The sequence below is a fragment of the Bubalus bubalis genome, chromosome X, assembly GCF_019923935.1.
Source record: "Bubalus bubalis isolate 160015118507 breed Murrah chromosome X, NDDB_SH_1, whole genome shotgun sequence".
Classification (NCBI taxonomy): domain Eukaryota; kingdom Metazoa; phylum Chordata; class Mammalia; order Artiodactyla; family Bovidae; genus Bubalus; species Bubalus bubalis.
In genome coordinates, this window is record NC_059181.1 from 105,270,534 (window position 1) to 105,289,596 (window position 19,063).

Genomic DNA, 19,063 nt, shown 5'->3' on the forward strand with positions numbered 1-19,063 from the left:
TGACCTTATTTGGAAAGAGGCCTGTTGCCAAGTTAAGATGAGGTCATCCTGGATGAGTGTGGGCCTTCAATCCAATTCCTACTGTCCTTATAAAGAGGAGTGAACACATAGAGACACAGACACAGGGACAAGGCTGTGTGATGATGGAAGCAGAGACTGGAGAGATGCAGCTACAAGCCAAAGAAGACCAAGGAGACACTCCAGGGAACATCCTACCCTGGAGGTCTTCCAGGAAGGGTGACCCCGCCCACACCTTGACTGAGGACTTCTGGTTCTGGCACCAGGTTGATGGTACTCTGTTTCCCCAGGAGCCAGGAGCTCAGACGCTTGTGCAGCACATCTTTGCACATTCAATGGGACCTGGCGGGTGTGTGTGTGTGTGTTGCGTTTGCCCTGTTGAGCTTTGGGGCAAGAGGGGGGATGTTAGCAAAAACCCAAGGCTCCAGAAAGGCTGGGATGGGGAGGGCTGACAGGATTTGGGCACAGAAAAGGAAGGAGCAAAGGAAACCTGATCCCCGGGGGCCGGCACGGCCATTGGACAAGTGGAGGCCCCGAGAAGACTGGTGAGGAAGGAAAAAATGTTGGTTGTGGAGATTCTGCTCAGGCCTTTGTCCTGAAGGCTCCACAAGGAGGCGGGGAGGGGGGAGGGGTGAGCACTGAGGTACAATTAGGTCAAGTCTTAGAAGGCAGCTCCTCTGGAGAAGGCAGCTGAGGAGCCAGGTGGGCAGGGGAGGGTGCTTGAGGGCTGCAGAGGTCAAGGCCAAGGGAAGGTGTGAATGCTGAGGGGTAGGGGCAGGCAGGGCACTTGGCAGGGCACTGCCTCAGTCTTCCTAAGAGCTCCGTTGAGATCTAATTCACACAGCACATGACTCACCCGTGCAGTCCCTCCTAGTATATTCATATATTCATATATTCATATATTCATATATTCATAGCTGTGCCGCTATTACCGCTATCACCTCGAGAACATCACTAACCTCTACAAGGAACCTGGCAGAAGCAACACAAGAGGAGAGATAAATTGGACTTCCCAATTGAAAGACATTTGTGCACCCAAGGACAAATCAAGATAGGGAACAAGAAATCTATCAAGGGAGTGAAAAGACAGCAGCCCACAGAATGGGAGGAAATGCTTGGAAATCAGATATGTGTTAAGAATCTAATATTCAGAATGTACAGAAAACTCTCACTGCTCAACAATAAAATGACAAAGAATTCAGATCCAAGATGGGTAAGGGCTGGAATAGACATTCCTCCAAAGGAGCTAAACAAATGACCAATAAGCGCATGAAAAGGCACCAATATCCCTAGTCATCAGCAAAATGCAGGTCAAAACCGCCATGTGATCCTGACGGCTATAACAACAGCAGCAACAATAATCAGGTAATAACTCGGTGAGGATGAGAAGCTAGAACCCTTAGGCACTGATAATGGGAAGGTAAAGTGGGACAGCTGCTGAGGAAAACCGTTTGGCATTCATCAAAAGATGAAACATGGAGTTACCAGTTTTGCTCCCAGGAATATACCCAAGAGAGCTGAAAATACGTGTTTAAGCAGAAACTCTATGCAAGCCTTCAAAGTGGCACAACTCACGGTAGCGAAAAGGTGGAAACAACTCAACGGTCTGCCAATGGGACAACTGGATAAGTAGAGGGTGGTCTGTCCATGCAATGGAATGTTATTCCGTTGCAGAAAGGGATGAAGCACTAAGGGCTGCAATTCAGATGAACCTTGCAAACCATGCTCCGTGAAAGAAGCCAGATACAAAGTGACACATCCTGTATGATCCCTTCATATGAAATGTCTGTAATAGGTAAATTCACAAACAAAAAAGCAGATGTTGTTGGTTATTTGTTTGGTTGTTTAGTCACCAAGTCGTGTCCGACTCTTGTGACCCCATGGACTGTAGCCCACCAGGCTCCTCTGTCCATGGGATTTTCCAGGCAAGAATACTGGAGTAGATCCATTTCCTTCTCCAGGGGATCTTCCCGACCCAGGAATTGAACCTGAGTCTCCTGCAAGAACTGGGGTGATGGGGATAGGCACGGGGTTTCCTTTGGGGTTATCAACTTGTTCTGGGACTGAATGCACTTTAAAGTGATTAAAAGGGCCAGTTTCAGGCTACTGTCTATTGCAATAGGAAAACCAGAAACGCCATAGCCTTTGGCTAGCCCCAGTCCCACCCACTCACTTTTTCAGCAGGATCTCTGAGGCGCCCTTGCTGAAGAGGCGGAAGCCACCATCAGGCGTGCGGATGACCGTGCTCATGGACTTGCGGACCGAGTTGAAGGTGTACACTTTATAAAGCTTATCTTCGGGAATCTGCTCCCGCACTGGCTGGAAGTCCCGCTTGAGGTCCAGGACGAAGCCAAGCAGAGCACACTCCGTCTTGTTGCCCACTTGGCGTGGGAGGGCGCCTTCCTTCTCTGGAGGCTGTGAGGTGAGGAGAACCAACGTGGCCCTGGGGGCCCCAAGTCCACCCACCTTACTGTCCTTGGACCCCAGGCCAGCCTTGGCCTCCAGCGTGGACTGGATGGGCAGCTTTCCCTCCATTCACTGGGCTGTGAAGGGCTTCCAGAACCTACAGGCCCTGCCCAGGGTTCACAGATGAGGAGGGAGCCCAGAACACCAGAAATGATTGTGGCCCTGCTCAAAAATGTCCTTAAGAGAACCTAGCCAGCCCCTGGCGACAGCCCACCCAGCAGCCATGCCTTGCCGCCCCTGCCTGGGCCCGCCCACCGCTGGCTCCCAGCTCACTAGTATTTTGGTGGTGTAGGCACTGTTGATGGAGATGGCATGGACCAGGATGTCGAGGATCTTGGGGGTCAGGGCACTGGGGGCCGGAACCTCTTTGTAGTGGGTGTCCCCAAGGTAGGACTGCACCACGGTCATGCGGTTGGTGGTGAGTGTGCCTGTCTTGTCAGAACAGATGGCTGTGGCATTGCCCATGGTCTCGCAGGCATCCAGGTGGCGGACCAGGTTGTTGTCCCTCATCATTTTCTGTAAAGGGCACAGATGGAGGCTTGGGTAGCTAGCTGTCCTGGGGGAGGGGATTGGCCCAGGGGGTGAGGGAGCAAGAAGCACAGCTCAGATGGGCCAGGATGATGCCCCTGCCCGGTGCCCCATCTCAGGCAGGCCCTTTGGGTTCCCCACCCACCACGATATTTGCCTTCCCCCCCTGTGTCCTAGGGGTCATCCTTCGTCTTCTCCCCCATCTCAACTCCCTGCCCCCCTGGGACCCTGCCCTCATCCGGCAGATGCTGGCTCGTGGTGCCCCCATGTCCAGGAGGCCGGGTTGGGCAAGGATGTCCAAACCCAGCTCTGCATCCCTGCTCGCCATCCCCCATTCTGCCCCTGAGCGATCCCAAACTTTATCTGGTCCTTGCTTGTTCAAGCTGCTTAAGGGCTTTGTGCCTCGAGTCCTGGTTCTGTATCCTGGTACCATGGGATTCGTATCCATGGTGTGTTGATTTTATTACCTTGACAGAGTAAGCTAAGGAGATGGTGACAGCGAGAGGCAGGCCCTCCGGGACAGCCACAACCAGCACGGTGACACCGATGATGAAGAACTTGACGAAGTACTGCACGTAGACAGGCGTGCACTCCGCCAGCCACACCCGGCCGTCTATGACGAAGGTCTCGATCACAAAGTAGAGGACCAGGATGATAACAGTGATGGCGGACATCACCAGCCCTGCCACAGGCAGTAGAGGCAGGAAGGGAGAGCAAGACGGAAGAGATAAGGGATGCTGCAGCCTGTCCCTGGACTCTTGGAGGGTCACAGTCCATCCTCACCAGAAGAGGCGGAAGCGGGCCCTGAAGGCTGTCATGTGTCCCTGGCCGGTCCCCTGGCTGATTGGCCCATGGTCCCCATCCCTTTTCCCTTGCCTACTTGTTCTCTTTGGCCCAGCCTCAAGCCCAGGAACCCAGCGTCCTCCCTGCCCACCAGGTGGCCCCCCGGCTACCCCATCGACGGCCCCCACCTGCTTTCCCAATCTGCACAGCCAGTTTGGTGAGCTTTCCCTGAAGGACTGACTTCTCCTTCTTGGGCACGTTGGCTTTCTTCTTCTCCCGCTCCTCCATCTCCCCGCCCTCTGCGCTCTTTAGGGGCTGCATTTCCATGGCGACAGCCCCATCCTGTTTCTTCGCTGTACAAAGGAGAAGCCCGAAGCCAAGGTTAGGACCTGCTTGCTGGGGTGACGGCTACAAAGGGGGCTTTCACAGGGCAAGCAATGGCACGCCAGCCCTCCTCTCTCATCAGCCCAGGCCCTCCTGAAGTGGGCGCTGTCCAGGGCAGGACCGAGATGCTCCTCTCTGGGCCTCACAGGGGAAGAGAAGACAGACAGAAGCACTGCTAACTGGGGCATGCACACAGAGTGGCCAGTCCTATGATGCCCCAAGCCTCAATACCCAAGAGCGGAGACCTGGGGTCCATGGAATGTTCCAGAACCCAGAGCTGACTCTGGCACACTGGCGTCTAAACCATGTCCCCACTCCCCTCAGGGAGGCCCAAGAATCCCCGTGCTGTCCTCCCCTGCTCTTGGCTCAGGCCTTTGCTCCTCTCTACTAGCTGTCTATCCACCTCCTCTCTGGAACTAGCAGTCCCGTCACAGCTCCCCTGGTGCACGCTAACTTAGTGGTGCTGTGTTCCTCACCATCCCTTATGGTCCCTCCACCACCCAGAGGGGGCACCCAATGCTGCCACTCATCCTCATCTCCACTCAACAGGCTCTCAGTGACTCTGCACGTCTCCTGCCACCTTGTGGGGTCAGCCAATCCCTGTGGCCCCATCTCCTAGCCCTTTAGCTGCAGCCTCAGTGACACTCAACATCCCACCTAGCTGGACCACTCTAGCCTCTGCCCCCAATGCAGTCTGCCACTCCCTGTCCCAGCCTGAGCCCTGGCCATTGGACTAACCTCCAGTCCCAAGCGCCCGTCCAACCACCAGCAGCCTCTGAACTCTTTGTCTGCCTCATCCAAGAGGGCAGCAGGCCTCAAAGCCTCAGCAGAAAGGCCACTGAGCTGGGAACCCATTGGCCCCACAAGGTCTTGGGTGAGTCTTCTGGAGCATCAGATCCCTCACCAGGATGCGAGCTCATGGGCCATCTTTGTGCACTCCTGGCAGGGTCTGCTGACTGGCTGCCCACCCCACTCACCTGGCCTCCAGGTCCTGCCCCTGCAGCCGAGGTGGGCGCCCCCCCCACCCACCCTGCCTGGCACCCTCTGCCACCCATCCTGAGTGCAGAGCGCCCATTACCTTTGGTCTGGCTACTCTCCATCGCCCCATCCTGCTGCTTGCCTACAACGGAGAGGAACGACAGACACGGAGACTTGAGAACACCACGTGGCCCTGGTAACACACACGCACATGGGACAGCGGGGCACAAGACACTGCAGCCAGTGTGTGCGGGAGGAGGGGTGGGCGGTGAACCCGCAGGCCAGAACCAGCACAAAGGATTTGCCTAGATCAGTGGTCCCCAACCTTCCTAGCCCCAGAGACTGCTTTCATGGAAGACAACGGCTCATGTCCTGCTGTGCAGCCCAGGTCCTACATGGAGCGGTATCTATCCAGGGCTCGGAGAGTTGCGGTTCCCTGGCCTAGATGGTTCCTGAGCCCAGTGGCCTAGAGATCAGCTTTCTACACAGCACAGCTGTGGAGGGAGAGGAGTTGGCCAGGTTCAGGACACCCACAGCACTGGAGGGAGCATCAGGGCTGGACCCCAGGTGGATATGTGCGGGGATCCTTTGCTGATGTGCTTTGCCACCATAAAGCCTGAAGCTGCCTGCTAGGAACGGTGGCAGTGACTGGCTTCCCCGTGTCAATGCAAACGGTGCCAGCTGTGCCTCTGGTTTGCAAGGTTGGCAAGGACTGTCCCACTGGGAGGGCTCAGGAGAGCCAGCAGGTGAGGGGCTTCAGGCTTGGGGGTTCGGGTTCTGTACCCCAGCTCCTCTTGCTTCACCTACACCCAGGAGAGCTCTCCAGAAGCCATACACAGACAGCCCTACGTCCAAAGACCACTGATCCCAGGCAGGAAGGGCTTGCGTGGGCTGCTTCGTCGGCCCCCACAGAATAGCTCATGATCACTGGAGATCCTGTGTGGTCTGGGGGGTTCCAGGCAATCAAGAGAGGCTCCTTCCCCACCCTCATGGGGGGTTGGTTGGGCGCATTCAGAGGCGAAGGGGTGGGTGACAATCCAGCACGAGGAAGGGGTATTGCTCTGTGATGGGGGGAGCCTTCTGGAGGAGGGAGGGAGGTTTGAGATGAGCACAGCCAGAAGATGATGGCTGGACCTGGCCTGCAGAGGGGTCAGGAGCCAAGGGAGGGGAGGAGGAGGAAAGACAAGTCAGCCCAAAGAGGACCACGAGGAGTCAGGCCAGAAGGCAAGAAACAGCCTTTGGTGGTCAGGGAGCGCTGAGCCCGCAGGCAGGATGGATCACAGTGGAGGTGGGGAGAGAGTGAGACCCCACCTTCCAATCTCCAGTGCGCAGTAGTGGGTGCAACGTCCCCTCCCGGAGCCTGGCCAGGTCAGCTTCCCCTCGGGGCTCCCTTCCTCTAGGAAGCCAGGTGCTGGAGATACCTTCTACCTGACATAGCAAGCGGGGGACAGGAGCTGGGGCTGCGGGGACCCAGGGAGCTGGAGGTCAAAGATAAGGAGCCTAGGACCAAGGCCTTCAGGCCTCTGACATTGAAGGGGCCTAGTGGGAGGGGAGGAGCCCGGGAAGGAACGTGGAGGGGGGCGACCTGCCAAGCAGCCATCAGGATGTCACTGGAGGGTCACTGGGGACTCCAGTCCAGCCTAGGGGAGGTCCGGGGCCTGCCTACCCACCCACTGGCAGTCCTGAGGGCCCCAGGGTGCTGCCTGTGCAGAGACACTGGGCTGAGCCCTGCAGGGAGGGGAACCCACGAAGGGAACCCAGGCCCAGGCTGCCAGGACCTGGGGCCCTGGGAAGCCTCTAGGCAACAGCAGCTCACCATCTCCTCCAAGGAACACAGTGGCCCAGGAAGAGGGACATGAGGAAGTCTTTCCTTACGTTGACCTGTCCCCGTGTTCCTGGGCTGGCAGACTGATCCCACCTGCGCTCAAGGCCCAGTGGCCTTGATTGACTGGGGTGGAGCTGGTGACTGGTGACCCACTGCCTATGTCCGCAGGACTCTGGCTGCAGGCATCTGGCACATGGTCCCTCTGTACCAGTGTGTGTCTTTGTACTTCTAGTGGGCCCAGGGGGCTTCACTCAGAGGTGGGGTGCACATGGAGCAAACGCCATTCCTCACCTGCTTTGTCACAGGAGTGGCCTAAGGGGAGATCCAGGTCAGTGCAAGGTGAATTGTAAGCAGATGTTGTGAGGACTGCAGGGGTCACCTGCCATGTATGGGGCTCAGGATGGTGGCAAGGGGAGGAAGCTGGGTAGCCATGTGCCAGTTTGGATACAGAGCTGGGATCTCTGAAGACATCTGTCCCTCGACAGTGCTTTCCCTTGGGGTGAGGACCCCGGCCCCCTCTCAGCTTCCTCTGCCGTGATGGCCTTTAGGGTGCCCAGGCCCTCCTACTTGGGAGCCCTCCACCTCCGCTGTGACACCTAGCTGTCATGGTGGCCTGGGACCCTCAGCACCTCACCATGGGGGCTGAACACCCCCCCCCCAAGGATGGCACTGAAGCACTCTTCCAAGCCAGGGTGGCTGGTCTCTGCCTTCCAACTCCCTACCTACTCAAGCAGGGCTGTCCCCACACCCTGGTACACCTTCCCCCCCGGGCATATATTCCCGAAAGCCTTCAGGGCACAGCCACCCAAATGAAATTGTCTCACACAAGACTGGGGGCCCCAACCTGCTGGCTCTGGGGAAAAGACCTCAGAAGAGGGGCCTCCAAAAGGAATTCCAGGAGAGAGGGTATGGGCTCCCACCCACCGAGGGCTGGTTCTCGTCAGTGCCAGAGCAGGGACGGGTTGAGCGAGGGACCACTAGAAGGCAGGCTCAGAAGAGAGAGCAGGCTTCATACAACGGTTAGTGCTGCCTTACCTTTCTTATCCTTCTTCTCTTCCTCCTCTCCACCAGCTCCAAGCAAGGTAAAGATGATGCCCGTCTGGGAATTCACACCCACGGCCGTCACCACCATTCTTCCAGAACCTTCCATGACATGAGTGCCTGGCACAGCAACACAGAGGCTGAGACAGACATCTGTACCATGGGCTGGGAGGCACGCTCAGCACCTCCATGTCTTGTCCCAGGCCTCCCAGGACCAGGAGCCCTGCTTCCCCTGGGGCTCACCTGACAGCAGCATGGGGTCCTTGTCTGTCGACTTACGCACATGGTCCGACTCGCCCGTCAGGGAGCTCTCATCGATCTTGAGGTCGTTGCCCTGGATGAGCACGCCATCGGCAGGCAGCAGGTCTCCTAAGGTCGGCCAGGCAGCCAGAACCACAGACCGTCTGTGCGTCTGAGCAGCCTTCCTCCCCACTGCCTCCCACCACTCCCAGAGGATGTCCCCTTGGGCCTGGGTAGCCACCCATCCCCAGTCCTGTCGTCCAGCTGCCAGGGATCCAGGCCCATAGAAGCACCCAGCTGGGTGTGCTGGGGGTGCTGCCCTGGGTGCACTCACCATACTTGACCTGGGCGATGTCCCCCACCACGAGCGTGGCCACGGGCACCTGGAGGAGCTGCCCATTCCGGATGACGGTGAACTTCTGCTCCTGCTCTATGCGACTCTGCAGGCCTCGGAACTGCTTCTCTTTGCTCCAGTCGTTGAAGGCCGTGACCAGGACCACGCAGATGACAGACAGCAGGATGGCGGCCCCCTCGATCCAGCCCGCCTCAGCTTCCCCTTCGTCTTCGGCCCCAGCCGACACATTCCCACAGGCTGCGCCCGCCCAAGGACAGAAGGGAAGGACGGAGGCGACAGATGAATTCCTTCACTGGCTCCTTCCTGGTGCCGGTACCTCCTAGGACCCTCCCCTCCTCTGGCCCCTCGGTGGTGCAGCCCTCGGCCCGCCCTGCACACCCACGCCCCGCCCCTCCAAGTCCGCCCCTCCCCATGCTCCGCCCCCTCAACACCCCGCCCCCGGCGCCCCTCCCCTCCACCCCCCACCCCTCACCTTCGCTCTCCTCCCCGGGCGGTGCATAGAATGAGAGGCCCAGGGACACGATGGCAGCCACCTCCAGGATGATGAGGGTCACATCCTGCAGGGCCTCCCACACCAGCTGTAGGAAGGTCTTGGGCTGCTTGGGGGGGATGAAGTTCTGCCCGTAGATCTGCCTGCGCTTCTCCAGGTCGTTGGCGTTGTCAGCCAGGCCTGTGTAGTGCGGGGATGCAGAGCAGAGGCACAAACGGAGACGATGGCAAAGGCCAGCCCCGCACCCCCCCCCCCCCCCCCCCCCCCCCCCGCCCCGCTCCCTTCTCCACATCCGCCCATCTCCCCTTCTAGACTGAAAGCTCCCAGGAAGCAGAACCGCACTGGCCCAGCGCCTGGAGCCCTTCTGCAAAGCCTGGGGGGGCACATGGGGGCGCAGGCAGCATCTCCAGCTGCCTGGATGGCACAGGTGTGCGAGCACGTGATAGCGCAGAGATCCCAGCATGAGGAAGGGCTGGACCACCCTCCCATACGTCTGGGTGGGGCCAGGAGCTCACACCCCCCTCTGCATCCTCACAAGCTGCTGTGTGTGGGGTGGCAGGGAGGGAATGCAGGGTGCAAAATCCACACCCACAAAGGGGTGGCCCCAGGCACTCATTTCAGAATCTGTGGCCTGACTTCTCATTCTTGGGACAACCCACTTCCTACCCAGGTCAGCATCAAGGCCTTTGGGTCTCTGCTTTCACAGAGTGAGTCTCCTCAGCCTCATTCCTGAAGGCAGCGAAAGCTTCCACATGGGACTGGCATTCAGGCCACTGCCTCCCAAGGCCAGACATACCCTTGGCCATCTTCCCCAGGGGCAGACACAGTGCCCTGGTCCCACCTCAGCCCTTGGGCTTCGGCTTCCTTCCAGGCCCTTCCACAGGACCCCTCCACCCCAAAGCTTTCTGGCTTTTCAGCACCCCCAAGTGCCTGGCCCCACACTGACACCTCATGGACTCCGTGGCTTGCAGTTGCCAGCCCTGAGGAGCTACAACTCCCATGGCCTCCAGTGTGGAGGGGCGGCAGTCGGGGTGGGGCAACCGGAAGGGCTGGGATCCCAGCCCGTGGGGTGCTCCTTGTTGGCTTGGAAAGCCACACAAGACGTGGTTCCAGATGACTTGAGAAGATGAACGTGCTGAGGGTGGTATAGAGGAGTCCAAAAGAAGGAGGGTGGGCATGTGCTGGGTAGGGAAAGCTGGTTTCCGGGAAGGGGATGATGGAGCCCCTTGGGGTGGAAGGGCCGACAGGAACATGCCCTCTGAGCTAGGTGGCGGCCACACACTGTCTCCCCCCAGCAGCAGCCACAGCTGCCTCTGCCCTCCTCCTCTGGCCTCACTGTGCTTGGGCCCGGCCGCGGGTCAAGTTTTTGGAGGCTGTGGTCTCCCACTGGGAGAAACTGAGAACCTCAGCTCCTAAGGGCCCGGGGACCCAGCTGAGGGCTTGTGTCCCACTCCCCTGACCTACAGAAGATATGAAAAGTGGGCTTACTACTCAGAAGGTTCTTGAACTCTGAGTCTCCCAGACACCCAGGGTCTCCACTACCCCCACTCTGGGAAAAGGCGCTGACTTGGAGCCACCAAGAACCACAGAGGCCCCACCCACTGTCTAGAGAGCCCCTGGGCCCCCGTCACACCTCAAGAATCTGCACGCTGCCTGCCCGGCCCCATCTGACCAGCCGGGCCCTCAGGGCCCCTTCCCCAGGAGTTTCCTCTTTCCCTCACTTGGCCTGTCCGTTGGCCTTGGTTTGCCCTTGATGCTGCCACAATGCCTCTCTCTCCCTTGCCCTAGAGCAGCCCGAGGCCTTGGCCTTCCTGTTGGCGCCGGGGTCTGGAGAAGTGCTCATGGGGGCAACCCAAGACAGCCAGCAGCAGCCCCTCCAGTTCCGAGCACACACTGGTCCTGCCCTGGTCCAGGCTGCAGGGGCAGCGGCCGGCGGTTGGCATGGACACAGATGGGCACCCTGCCCGGACCAGAGGCCAGATGCCATCAGAATTGGATTAGGACCACATCGTGCGGCTCTCCGCTCATCTGCCTCTCCTTTCCATGAGTGTCAGTGGAGGCCAGCAAGGGGAAGGGCCGCTCACCCTAGCCTGGCCTAGGCTCCCAGCTTCTGGAATTTTCTTGGATGCACTTACTGCCGGGAGGAAACCCAAAGTCCCCTCCTCCAATATAGCATGCACCTGCTTGGCCTGCTGCCTCGTCCCAACCTTGCCAGGGGGTGTGTGGGGGCCCTGAGGCTCAGCTAAGCTGCTCTCCACCCCCCCTCCCCCCAATCCTCGAGCTCAGGTCACTGTGTCTGAATGACAGTGGGAGCATCTAGGTGGGCTGGGACCTGAGCCTTCTTCTGGATGCAGAGCGGGCCGGCTGGCTCCCTCTGCCATGGCTGGGCCACCCACCTGGGCACCTGCTCTTCTCTAGGCCTGCCCCTCCACCGGGTGAGCGCCAGAGCCGCTGTGGCAGAATCGGGCATGTTCCCAGGGGCCTTGACATTTTAAATATTTAACAAGGCCTGACAGGCAGAGGAAGGAGCTGCCAGCTGAAGCCCATCTGCTTCCTTTTATCTGGGAGAGGCCAGAGCCCTGGTGGCTAAATGGCCCTCTACCCTGGGCCTCCCTCCACCCAGCCCCAAGTTGGGGGTGGGGGGACAGGCTAGGAGGAGGGGAGGATAGAGATCCTCTGGCCCCGAGCCAAGCCATCTGCCCCTGATGGATCGCACACCTGCACCAGGCTGGGGCCCTTGAGAGCACAAAGCAGGAGGGACGCAGGCAGGCCCTCGGTGCTCCTGACCTGGCCAGGTGGGTGTACTCTCACCCAGCCTCAGGCCCACCTCCTCTGCGGGGAGCAGGGGTGCATCTCTACCCCCTGTTGCAGCCCTGGTGTCATCTGCACACAGATGGAGCTAGGGAGCAGGAGACAAGGGCGGCAGCCAGGGCACTGGTGGACAAAGGTGTGCCAGCTGAGACAGGGCCGACAGGATCCATCTGCGCTGGCTGGGGATCATCCTGGCACCGGCCTGGGGTAGCCCTAGTAGCCCTGCCAGGGAGGTGGCAGCTAGGCCAGAAATGCTCTAGCTGGTGAAATCCGGGGCCAAGCCTGGCTGCCCCCCAGGGGGTCCTGGCCTCCCAGCAGACCCATAAGGCCTCCACGCCCAGAACCTTCTGGAGGACACAGAAGGGGGACAGCACGTGGGGAACACTTGGTCAAGGGCCGCTGCCCCTGAAACCTTGCTGAGGTTTCAGTTTAGGGCCCATCCTGCCAGCATGTGCCATTCGGTGCCAGCTTCCTCCCTTACTCAGCTTGGGTACTTCATTGCTATTTCAACCAGAGAAGAGATGTGAGTGGGAACCACTGGTGATGGAGGCAGGGGGCAGCGGGGCAGGTTGCCCCATGCAGAGCATCTCCCACTCTAGTGGAAAATGGTTGCCCAGGGAGGGCACAAGGGCACAATCGTGGTCATGGTTTAGTGAAGAGTGCCTCTGGGAAGCGACTGCAAGCCCTGTCTGCCCTGGGGCTATGGAGCCTCTTCAGGGAGGAGCGTGGGGAGGTAATGGCTCTGCACCGCTGGCATACCCGCCCTGCTGGCAGACTTACCCTCGGTGGGTGAGGTCTTCAGCCTCCTGCAAAGCCCGCCCACGTCCCCATAGGCCTCCTGGACTTTCTGCAGTGCCTCGGCCCCCCGGAGCTCCATGAGGGAGCGCAGCTCGGCCAGCGTGCACCCGAAGCCGCCTGCATGTGGGGCCTCCCGCTGCTGCTGGGGTTTGGGGTGGAACTCGATGGAACTGTTGGCCACGTCGCCCATCCTGCCTGTGGCACGGGGGCGGGGGTGTTCTCGCAGGTGCAGCCTCCGCCGGGGGCAGGCGGCCCCCCGAGGTCCCAGCACCGGGGTGAGGTGTAGCCAGGGGGGCCAAGTGCAGACACCTGGGGAGGAGGTGAGAAGCACAATTGAGATGAAACCAAGGTCCCCTCTCTGGAATGTTCTCTGCAAATGTGCACTCAGGTCGAGCCACGACTCACTGGGTGCAAAATTCCCCCGCCCCCCCCCACCACCCCCAGGCCAGGCCAGGCCCTCATGCCTACCAGGCCTGCCTGCCAGATTACCCCTCAGTCCTGCCCACCACAAGCACACAAGCTGGCAGGGCTTGCCACTGGGGGCAGGAGGAAGAATGAGAGCCTCCCAGTGGGGACCTGCAGCTGCCAGCACTAGGCAACCTGGGACATGGGGGCTCTCGCTGTCCCCCAAGTTCACCTGGGCCCCCACACTGGAGCAGGCATGACATGTTGGGATGGAATGAACAGTGGGTGGTCCTGCCCCGGCATAGACGCTCCATCATACTCCCTTGCTTGCCTGATTTAAGACTCCTCCCTGACGGCAGTGGTCTTCGGGCGGGGCCCCTGCGGCTCAAGGTTTCAGGCCCGCGGGGGTCCAGGGAACAGGGCAAGCCATGGACAGAGCCAGCTGGGCGCTAGGTCAGGGCTTAGTGCACAGGGTGTTTCTGCTGCCCTGGGGGCACCTGGGGGCACCTGGGGTCCAGGGCTAGGAAGGGAGAGGGTGGGTTGGGCAGGGGAAAAGGAGGGGAGAGGGCCAGAGGGAAGGGGAAGGAGGCGGGGAGGGAGGGAGTGGAAGGGGAGAGCAGAGGAGAAAGCGGAAAACAGCCACAGGTCACGGGTGACTTCTCTGTCGCCCTGCCCCACAACACAGTGCCACCTGGTCTCCCGCACCCTCCGGCCCTCCAGATGGCAAAGTGAGGAGCTGGGGTCTCCCCAAAATTAACAACAGCTGGCTAAGTCCCAGGCCTTCCACCTTCCTCCTCCACGGAGCATCCTGAAACTTGCCCGAGGAACTCCGGTACCCCTGGCTGCCCCGTCCGCAGCCCTCACTGGGTCTGGTGGTGCGGGCCACGGGGGCCGCTGGGCTGCCTGGTCCTGGGTCCCAAGCTTCTCTAGCTAGTCTCTCCCCTCCTCTCATCCCAGCTGGTGGCCTGCGCGGAGTGGCAGCATCGCCAAGGCCACGCACTAAGCTCCCAGGACTGAACGAGTCTCAGCGCATGTGGCCTTGGCCTTCACACCAGCGCAGATGCCTTCTGGCAACGTCGCTCAGTTGGGCTGGATCCCTCACCTTTGGGGAAGCTCCCGGCTCACAAGGATCCTCTTGGAAGCAGCTCTTGGCTACCCACCCAGGTTTCTGATCTAGAACTGCCCATGGAAACACAATGGCCCAGAGGAGTGTGGCCTCTGATCTCAGGAGAGCCGTGGCTGCTCTCAGAGGCCGGCCAATGCCAGGAGCAGAGACGTGCCCCAGTACTCAGGGGCTGAGACCAAGGTCTCTGGGAAACAAGGTTCATTTCCTTCATTGCTCACTGGCTCAAGGGGGCTCAGAACACAGAGGGGCTCTCGGTTCCTCTGAACACTGAGGCGGTCCCTGCCACGGAGGTGTAGTCTGAAAGGCATCTCAGCCAATGGCCATCTAAAGTGAGCCAGGTTGTCAAAGTTTGGGCACTTAAGTGTTAACACTCTAGACAGTTTCTGCATGAAGCAGCCTTCCTTGCCGGAAGACGTGGGAACAAGATGGCAGACTCGCAAATGCACGGTCCTCTCTGGCTCCCACGCATCTCCCCACCGCCTTTCCCTCCTGTTCGCCATCTGACCGATCTTTCCTGAGCACCTACTCTGTGTCCGTGCTGGCCATCCCTGCTGGCTACGGAGGGGTGGGCAGGACTGAACAGGTCCTTGCACCTGGGTCCTCCTCTGGCCAGGAGGTGGGTACCTAGAGGGTCCTGCTGCTGAGACACATGGCCATAACAGCTTTGGAGTGCTGGGGTGGGGGCACAGTTTCAGCTGGGGGCCGGGATGGAGGAGTGAGCCATTCTTTCTGGAGGGAAGAGTGTTCTGAGACCAGGAAGGAGGCAGGTAACAGGACAGGGTCCCAGACAGGAAACCGGGCGGCCTATCCCATGCCACCCAGAGTGGCAGAGGTCACCACCAAGCAGAGGGCTGCTGACTGATGACGGACGATAGGGGAGGGAGGCAGGAGATGAGGGCTGGGGCTGCAGGAGAAGGGGGAGTGGGGACCCCAGGGTGCGCCTGGAGCTCAGGGGACTTGAAGTAAGCGAGGATTCCAGGCATTAGTCTGAGGCCGGGTGGGCTCTTTCTGGGATGCTCTGTGAAGGCGCCACCCACCCAGGCAGGCACGGCAGGAATCCCCCTCCTATTTGTCACTTGGCCAGGTGAAGGGGTAGAGACACAGGGACATCTGGGTCTCCTGCTTCTGACTGCAGGCTCTTTCTGGAAGCGCCAGAGGCCGAAATGGCAGCTTCTGACTGTCAGTCACACTCCTGAGTCCTCTGCAGATGCCCTGAACTGTCACCCCACCCCCCAGCTTCCTTCTCCACCTTTGCTTAGGTGCTGCCCGTGCTGGGATACCTGTCCGCCCTGCTTTCTCTGCCTTGAGCTCTGTGCCCCTGCCTCGACACTCCCAGTAGGGAGCACCCTGGATGAAACTGGCCAGGTTGGGCTCAGTCGCCCCAGCCCCTTTGCCTGTTGGTTGCTGGAGGGGAGAGGGGGATCTCGTCCATCTGTGGAGGCCCCGGCTTCGGCTTTGATCAGCCCTGGGCCCATGGACAGGGCACCGACACCCTCAGGAGTCCGATCCCAGGGCTCAGACAGGCAGCTTGATCAACCTGGGGGTACTATGAGTTCGGGAGGCTGTGGGGCATCTGGCAAATATGTGAGTCACTTGTCCCTGAGCAGAGTCCCCAGCTCTGGCCGGCACTCACCCCAGGCTGTGATGCCCTTGGCAGGCAGGCCACTGGCCTGCATTCCAAGATCTTGTGAGTTCGACCCCGGGGTCCCAAGGACAAGCTGGGTGCCTTTGTGCCCCGCCACTGAGCCACCTCCCCAGTGCTTTGTTCTAAAAGGGAAGCCAGGTGAACAATCTGTTCCTTTTATCCTTTTGGCCTCTACACTCACTCAGACAAGACTCGGTTGGAAGGCACCCAGGCCTGCCCACATGAGTCAGGTGGGCTCATCCAGGTGAAGGTTGCACCCTTCTAGGGCACAGCACCCTCCCTCCTGGCCCTGATAACCAGGGCTCACCCAAGGGTGCCTTCATCCTCCTCCATTAAGCAACAGCGGTTGCCCAGAGCCAGCCACACCGGGCTCTGAGCTGCTCCTTACTGTCATTGCTGTGGCCTTACTGGCTCCAAAGTGACTCTTGGTAAGGGGACCAGGCGGAGAGTTGAGGCCTGGCCTTCTTTGAGGGCACAGAGCTCTCCTAGCCCCTCGCTGCGGTCCCTTGGCTGGATTTGCCATTGCTCCACGCTGTGGCCTGGCCTCCTGCCTGCAGCTGTGGCCCACTCCTTGGCCCTCAGTGCCTGCCAGGCAGGCCCCAGGGATCTCCCTGTCTACCACCCTACAGGTCTCCCTCCAGCTGGGTGACTGGTCACTACATGGCCTGGTTCAGGAGTTGTCAGTCTGTGCCTCCAAGTTGCACCACCCAGAAAGCATGCCCCAGCATCAGTCCTCCTAGCCCTCCCTTTTGCACATTTCTTTAAAGGCCCCCTCAGCTCCTGTCCTGTGCTGGTTGGTCAGCTCCATCCTGTAGCCCGGTCAGCACATGGTCCTGTCCCCCTCTCCCCCGATGGCCTCTGATAAACCTGAGCGGCAATTCACATGGATGGTTCTCCACACAGTCCAGCCCAAACCAACTGCCACTGAGTTTAGAATCCCACGGCCAAATCTTTATTTCACTCTGTTTGCCAGGGCGCCGACCCGAGTGGGTCTGTCCTATGCTTGGGTCATCATCTCTTTGAGACACGTGGTTATTGAGTGGGTGGGGAGCCCACTTCGTGGTGGGCTGTGGCTGGGGACAGGGACCTAGACGAGTGAGTGAGTGGAGGCCTGGGTGGTCTGAGAGAAGCCAAGGGCCTCGGGAGGTGGGATGCAGGGATGATAAGTTGACCCCCCCACGTTGGAGAGTGTGCTCTTAAGAACGTTCCTCTTCATCAACTCCACAGGCTACCGGGTATAGGAGTCATCAGTAAGATCAAGACGAAACAGCATATCCTTTGGTTTCCCTATAAGCCTGGGGGATGGCCTCCCTCCGCCTGAAAAAAAGGACAGCAGTCATCCTGAAATGGCCAAGAGCAGAAGTGATCAGGCCTATCAGGGCTGCAGGCCTGACAGAGACTTCCTGGCCTGGGCTGGCTGCCTAGAACGGTTTGTAGGCACTGAAAGGGCAGGGAACATACCATTTCTGTACACTTCCATCTCTCAAACTTTAATTGGCTTAGTTGAATTGTAAACCTCCATGGAGAGGGGACTCAGACCTTCTGGCCTTTGCTCCATCCTGGCCCAAACTGGCTGGCACTGGTGGGGTGGCAGGAGCCGACCTGCTGGGGGCTTCCTGACCTACCTCCCTTGGTTGTGTGACTTTCAACAGGCTGCTACCTGGGGGGGGGGGGTCGCATGGAGCACAGCCGGAGATTGCTCAAGTTCGCTCTTGGATTTTCCGATGTCTCTTGCCCCTGGGCCCTGTGACTCATGCCCACTCAACCAGAAACCCAGGAGTCTTCTCCGCCTTGTGCTGGCCCTCCCTGGCCACCACTGACCGGCTTTGGGAGCTGTCCCAGCACCTCTGACTTAATCTGCCTGGGTCCCCCACTTCGCCTCCTGTGAACCCCCTCCCCCTGGGGCCCTGGGCAGCTAGGAGCTTTCTGAATGAGATGGGGGCACTTCCGTTCCCAAGCCCCGGCTCCAGAGGCTTCCCTCACTGCCTCCTCACAGACACCCCATGAGGGCAAAGAGACGCCTTCACTCCATTTCAGAGAAGGCAAAACTGAGGCTCAGACCTCCAGGCCTTGCCTTCCATGTCCCCAAAGGGAGGGTCAGACCACTCCAGGATGCCAGGAGAGATAGCCCTTCCGATTCCCCAACATCTTCGTGGAGGAGACGAGGGGTGGAGGACATCTGCGCCCACAGGGCTGACCGGGCATCTGTGACTGGCACTGCCACCTCCCTGGGGTGGACTGATCGTGGCTGGTGGCATCAGCTAGAAGTCCCTGGGCCCTCCTGGCAGTAAGCTGGGGCCAAAAACACCCCCGCCAGGGAGCAGAACCCCCACAGTAGAGTCCCCAGTCCCATCTGAGTCCCATCCGAGGCAGAGTCTCAGGGCACCAGATGCCATCTGACACCCGCCCTGCACGTGCCCTTCTGGCTGACCCAGCTGTGTGGTGACCAGGGGGCTGAGCATCCAGACTCGCCGTGGGAATTTCTTGAAATAACAGTCCCCTCCTCTCGATACATCCTGGAACCTGCAGATGAGCTTGGGGCTGGGAGCCCTTGGAGACTCAGGGGAGTGGGCGTCCTCCCCTTGTCCTGCCCAGGAGATCCCCATGATCCCAGGTAGGTGGGCCGGGGGTCCCAGCACCTCCTCCCTCTTGACTTCACCCATGCCACCCCCCCCCCCAGGCCCTCGCCCTCCTGCTGGCCCCACCCCCTCCCTTCTGCCCAACACACCTTGGCGACCACGACCACCAGGGCAGGGGAAAGGAGGGATCCAAGGACCAGGCCTGGTTTCAGCCAGGGAGGGAGGGAGGGAGGCTGGGGGGGGAAGGCGCTGAGGCAGAGAACAGCCTCATTAATATTTCAGAGGCGCCATCACTGCAGCTCCTGGGCCCTCACAGCTCCGACACTTGTGCTAGTGGAGGGAGGAGGATGGGATAAAAGAAGGAACTAAAACAGAGAAAACAGATTTAAAGGGACAGCCCAGCTCCCCTCCCCCACCTCCATGCCTTCCCTCCCCCTTGTTCCTGGTACAATCTGTGCACCCGCCAAGTGGCTCTCCCAGGGAACAGCTTTGGGCAAAAACAATAACAGCAGAAAAGGGTCAATACTCTCCCTAAACTCACACGCAGCACCCGCTCCTGTCTCCGCCTACGTGGGGCTGCCCCTTTCGTGC

The 19,063-nt window shown here is 59.7% G+C and overlaps 1 protein-coding gene across 7 annotated transcripts in view; it reads right to left on the bottom strand.

Moving 5' to 3' along the window:
- Positions 1–19,063, bottom strand: part of ATP2B3 (ATPase plasma membrane Ca2+ transporting 3) — a 59,852-nt gene that overhangs the window by 28,493 nt on the left and 12,296 nt on the right. For 4 of the 7 annotated variants that reach the window (XM_025276181.2, XM_006043692.3, XM_025276183.3 and 1 more), the window contains exons 2-11: positions 12,700–13,026; positions 9,091–9,288; positions 8,598–8,855; positions 8,267–8,392; positions 8,018–8,143; positions 5,258–5,299; positions 3,984–4,148; positions 3,480–3,694; positions 2,758–3,000; positions 2,192–2,433 (exon numbers count right to left, since the gene is read on the bottom strand). In XM_025276181.2, the coding sequence (XP_025131966.1) occupies positions 2,192–2,433; positions 2,758–3,000; positions 3,480–3,694; positions 3,984–4,148; positions 5,258–5,299; positions 8,018–8,143; positions 8,267–8,392; positions 8,598–8,855; positions 9,091–9,288; positions 12,700–12,907 (1,823 nt within the window). In that variant the 5' untranslated portion in view covers positions 12,908–13,026. The remainder of the gene's footprint in view (positions 1–2,191; positions 2,434–2,757; positions 3,001–3,479; positions 3,695–3,983; positions 4,149–5,257; positions 5,300–8,017; positions 8,144–8,266; positions 8,393–8,597; positions 8,856–9,090; positions 9,289–12,699; positions 13,027–19,063) is intronic. The other 3 variants (XM_025276182.2, XM_025276180.2, XM_025276185.3) reach the window with 1 other exon arrangement.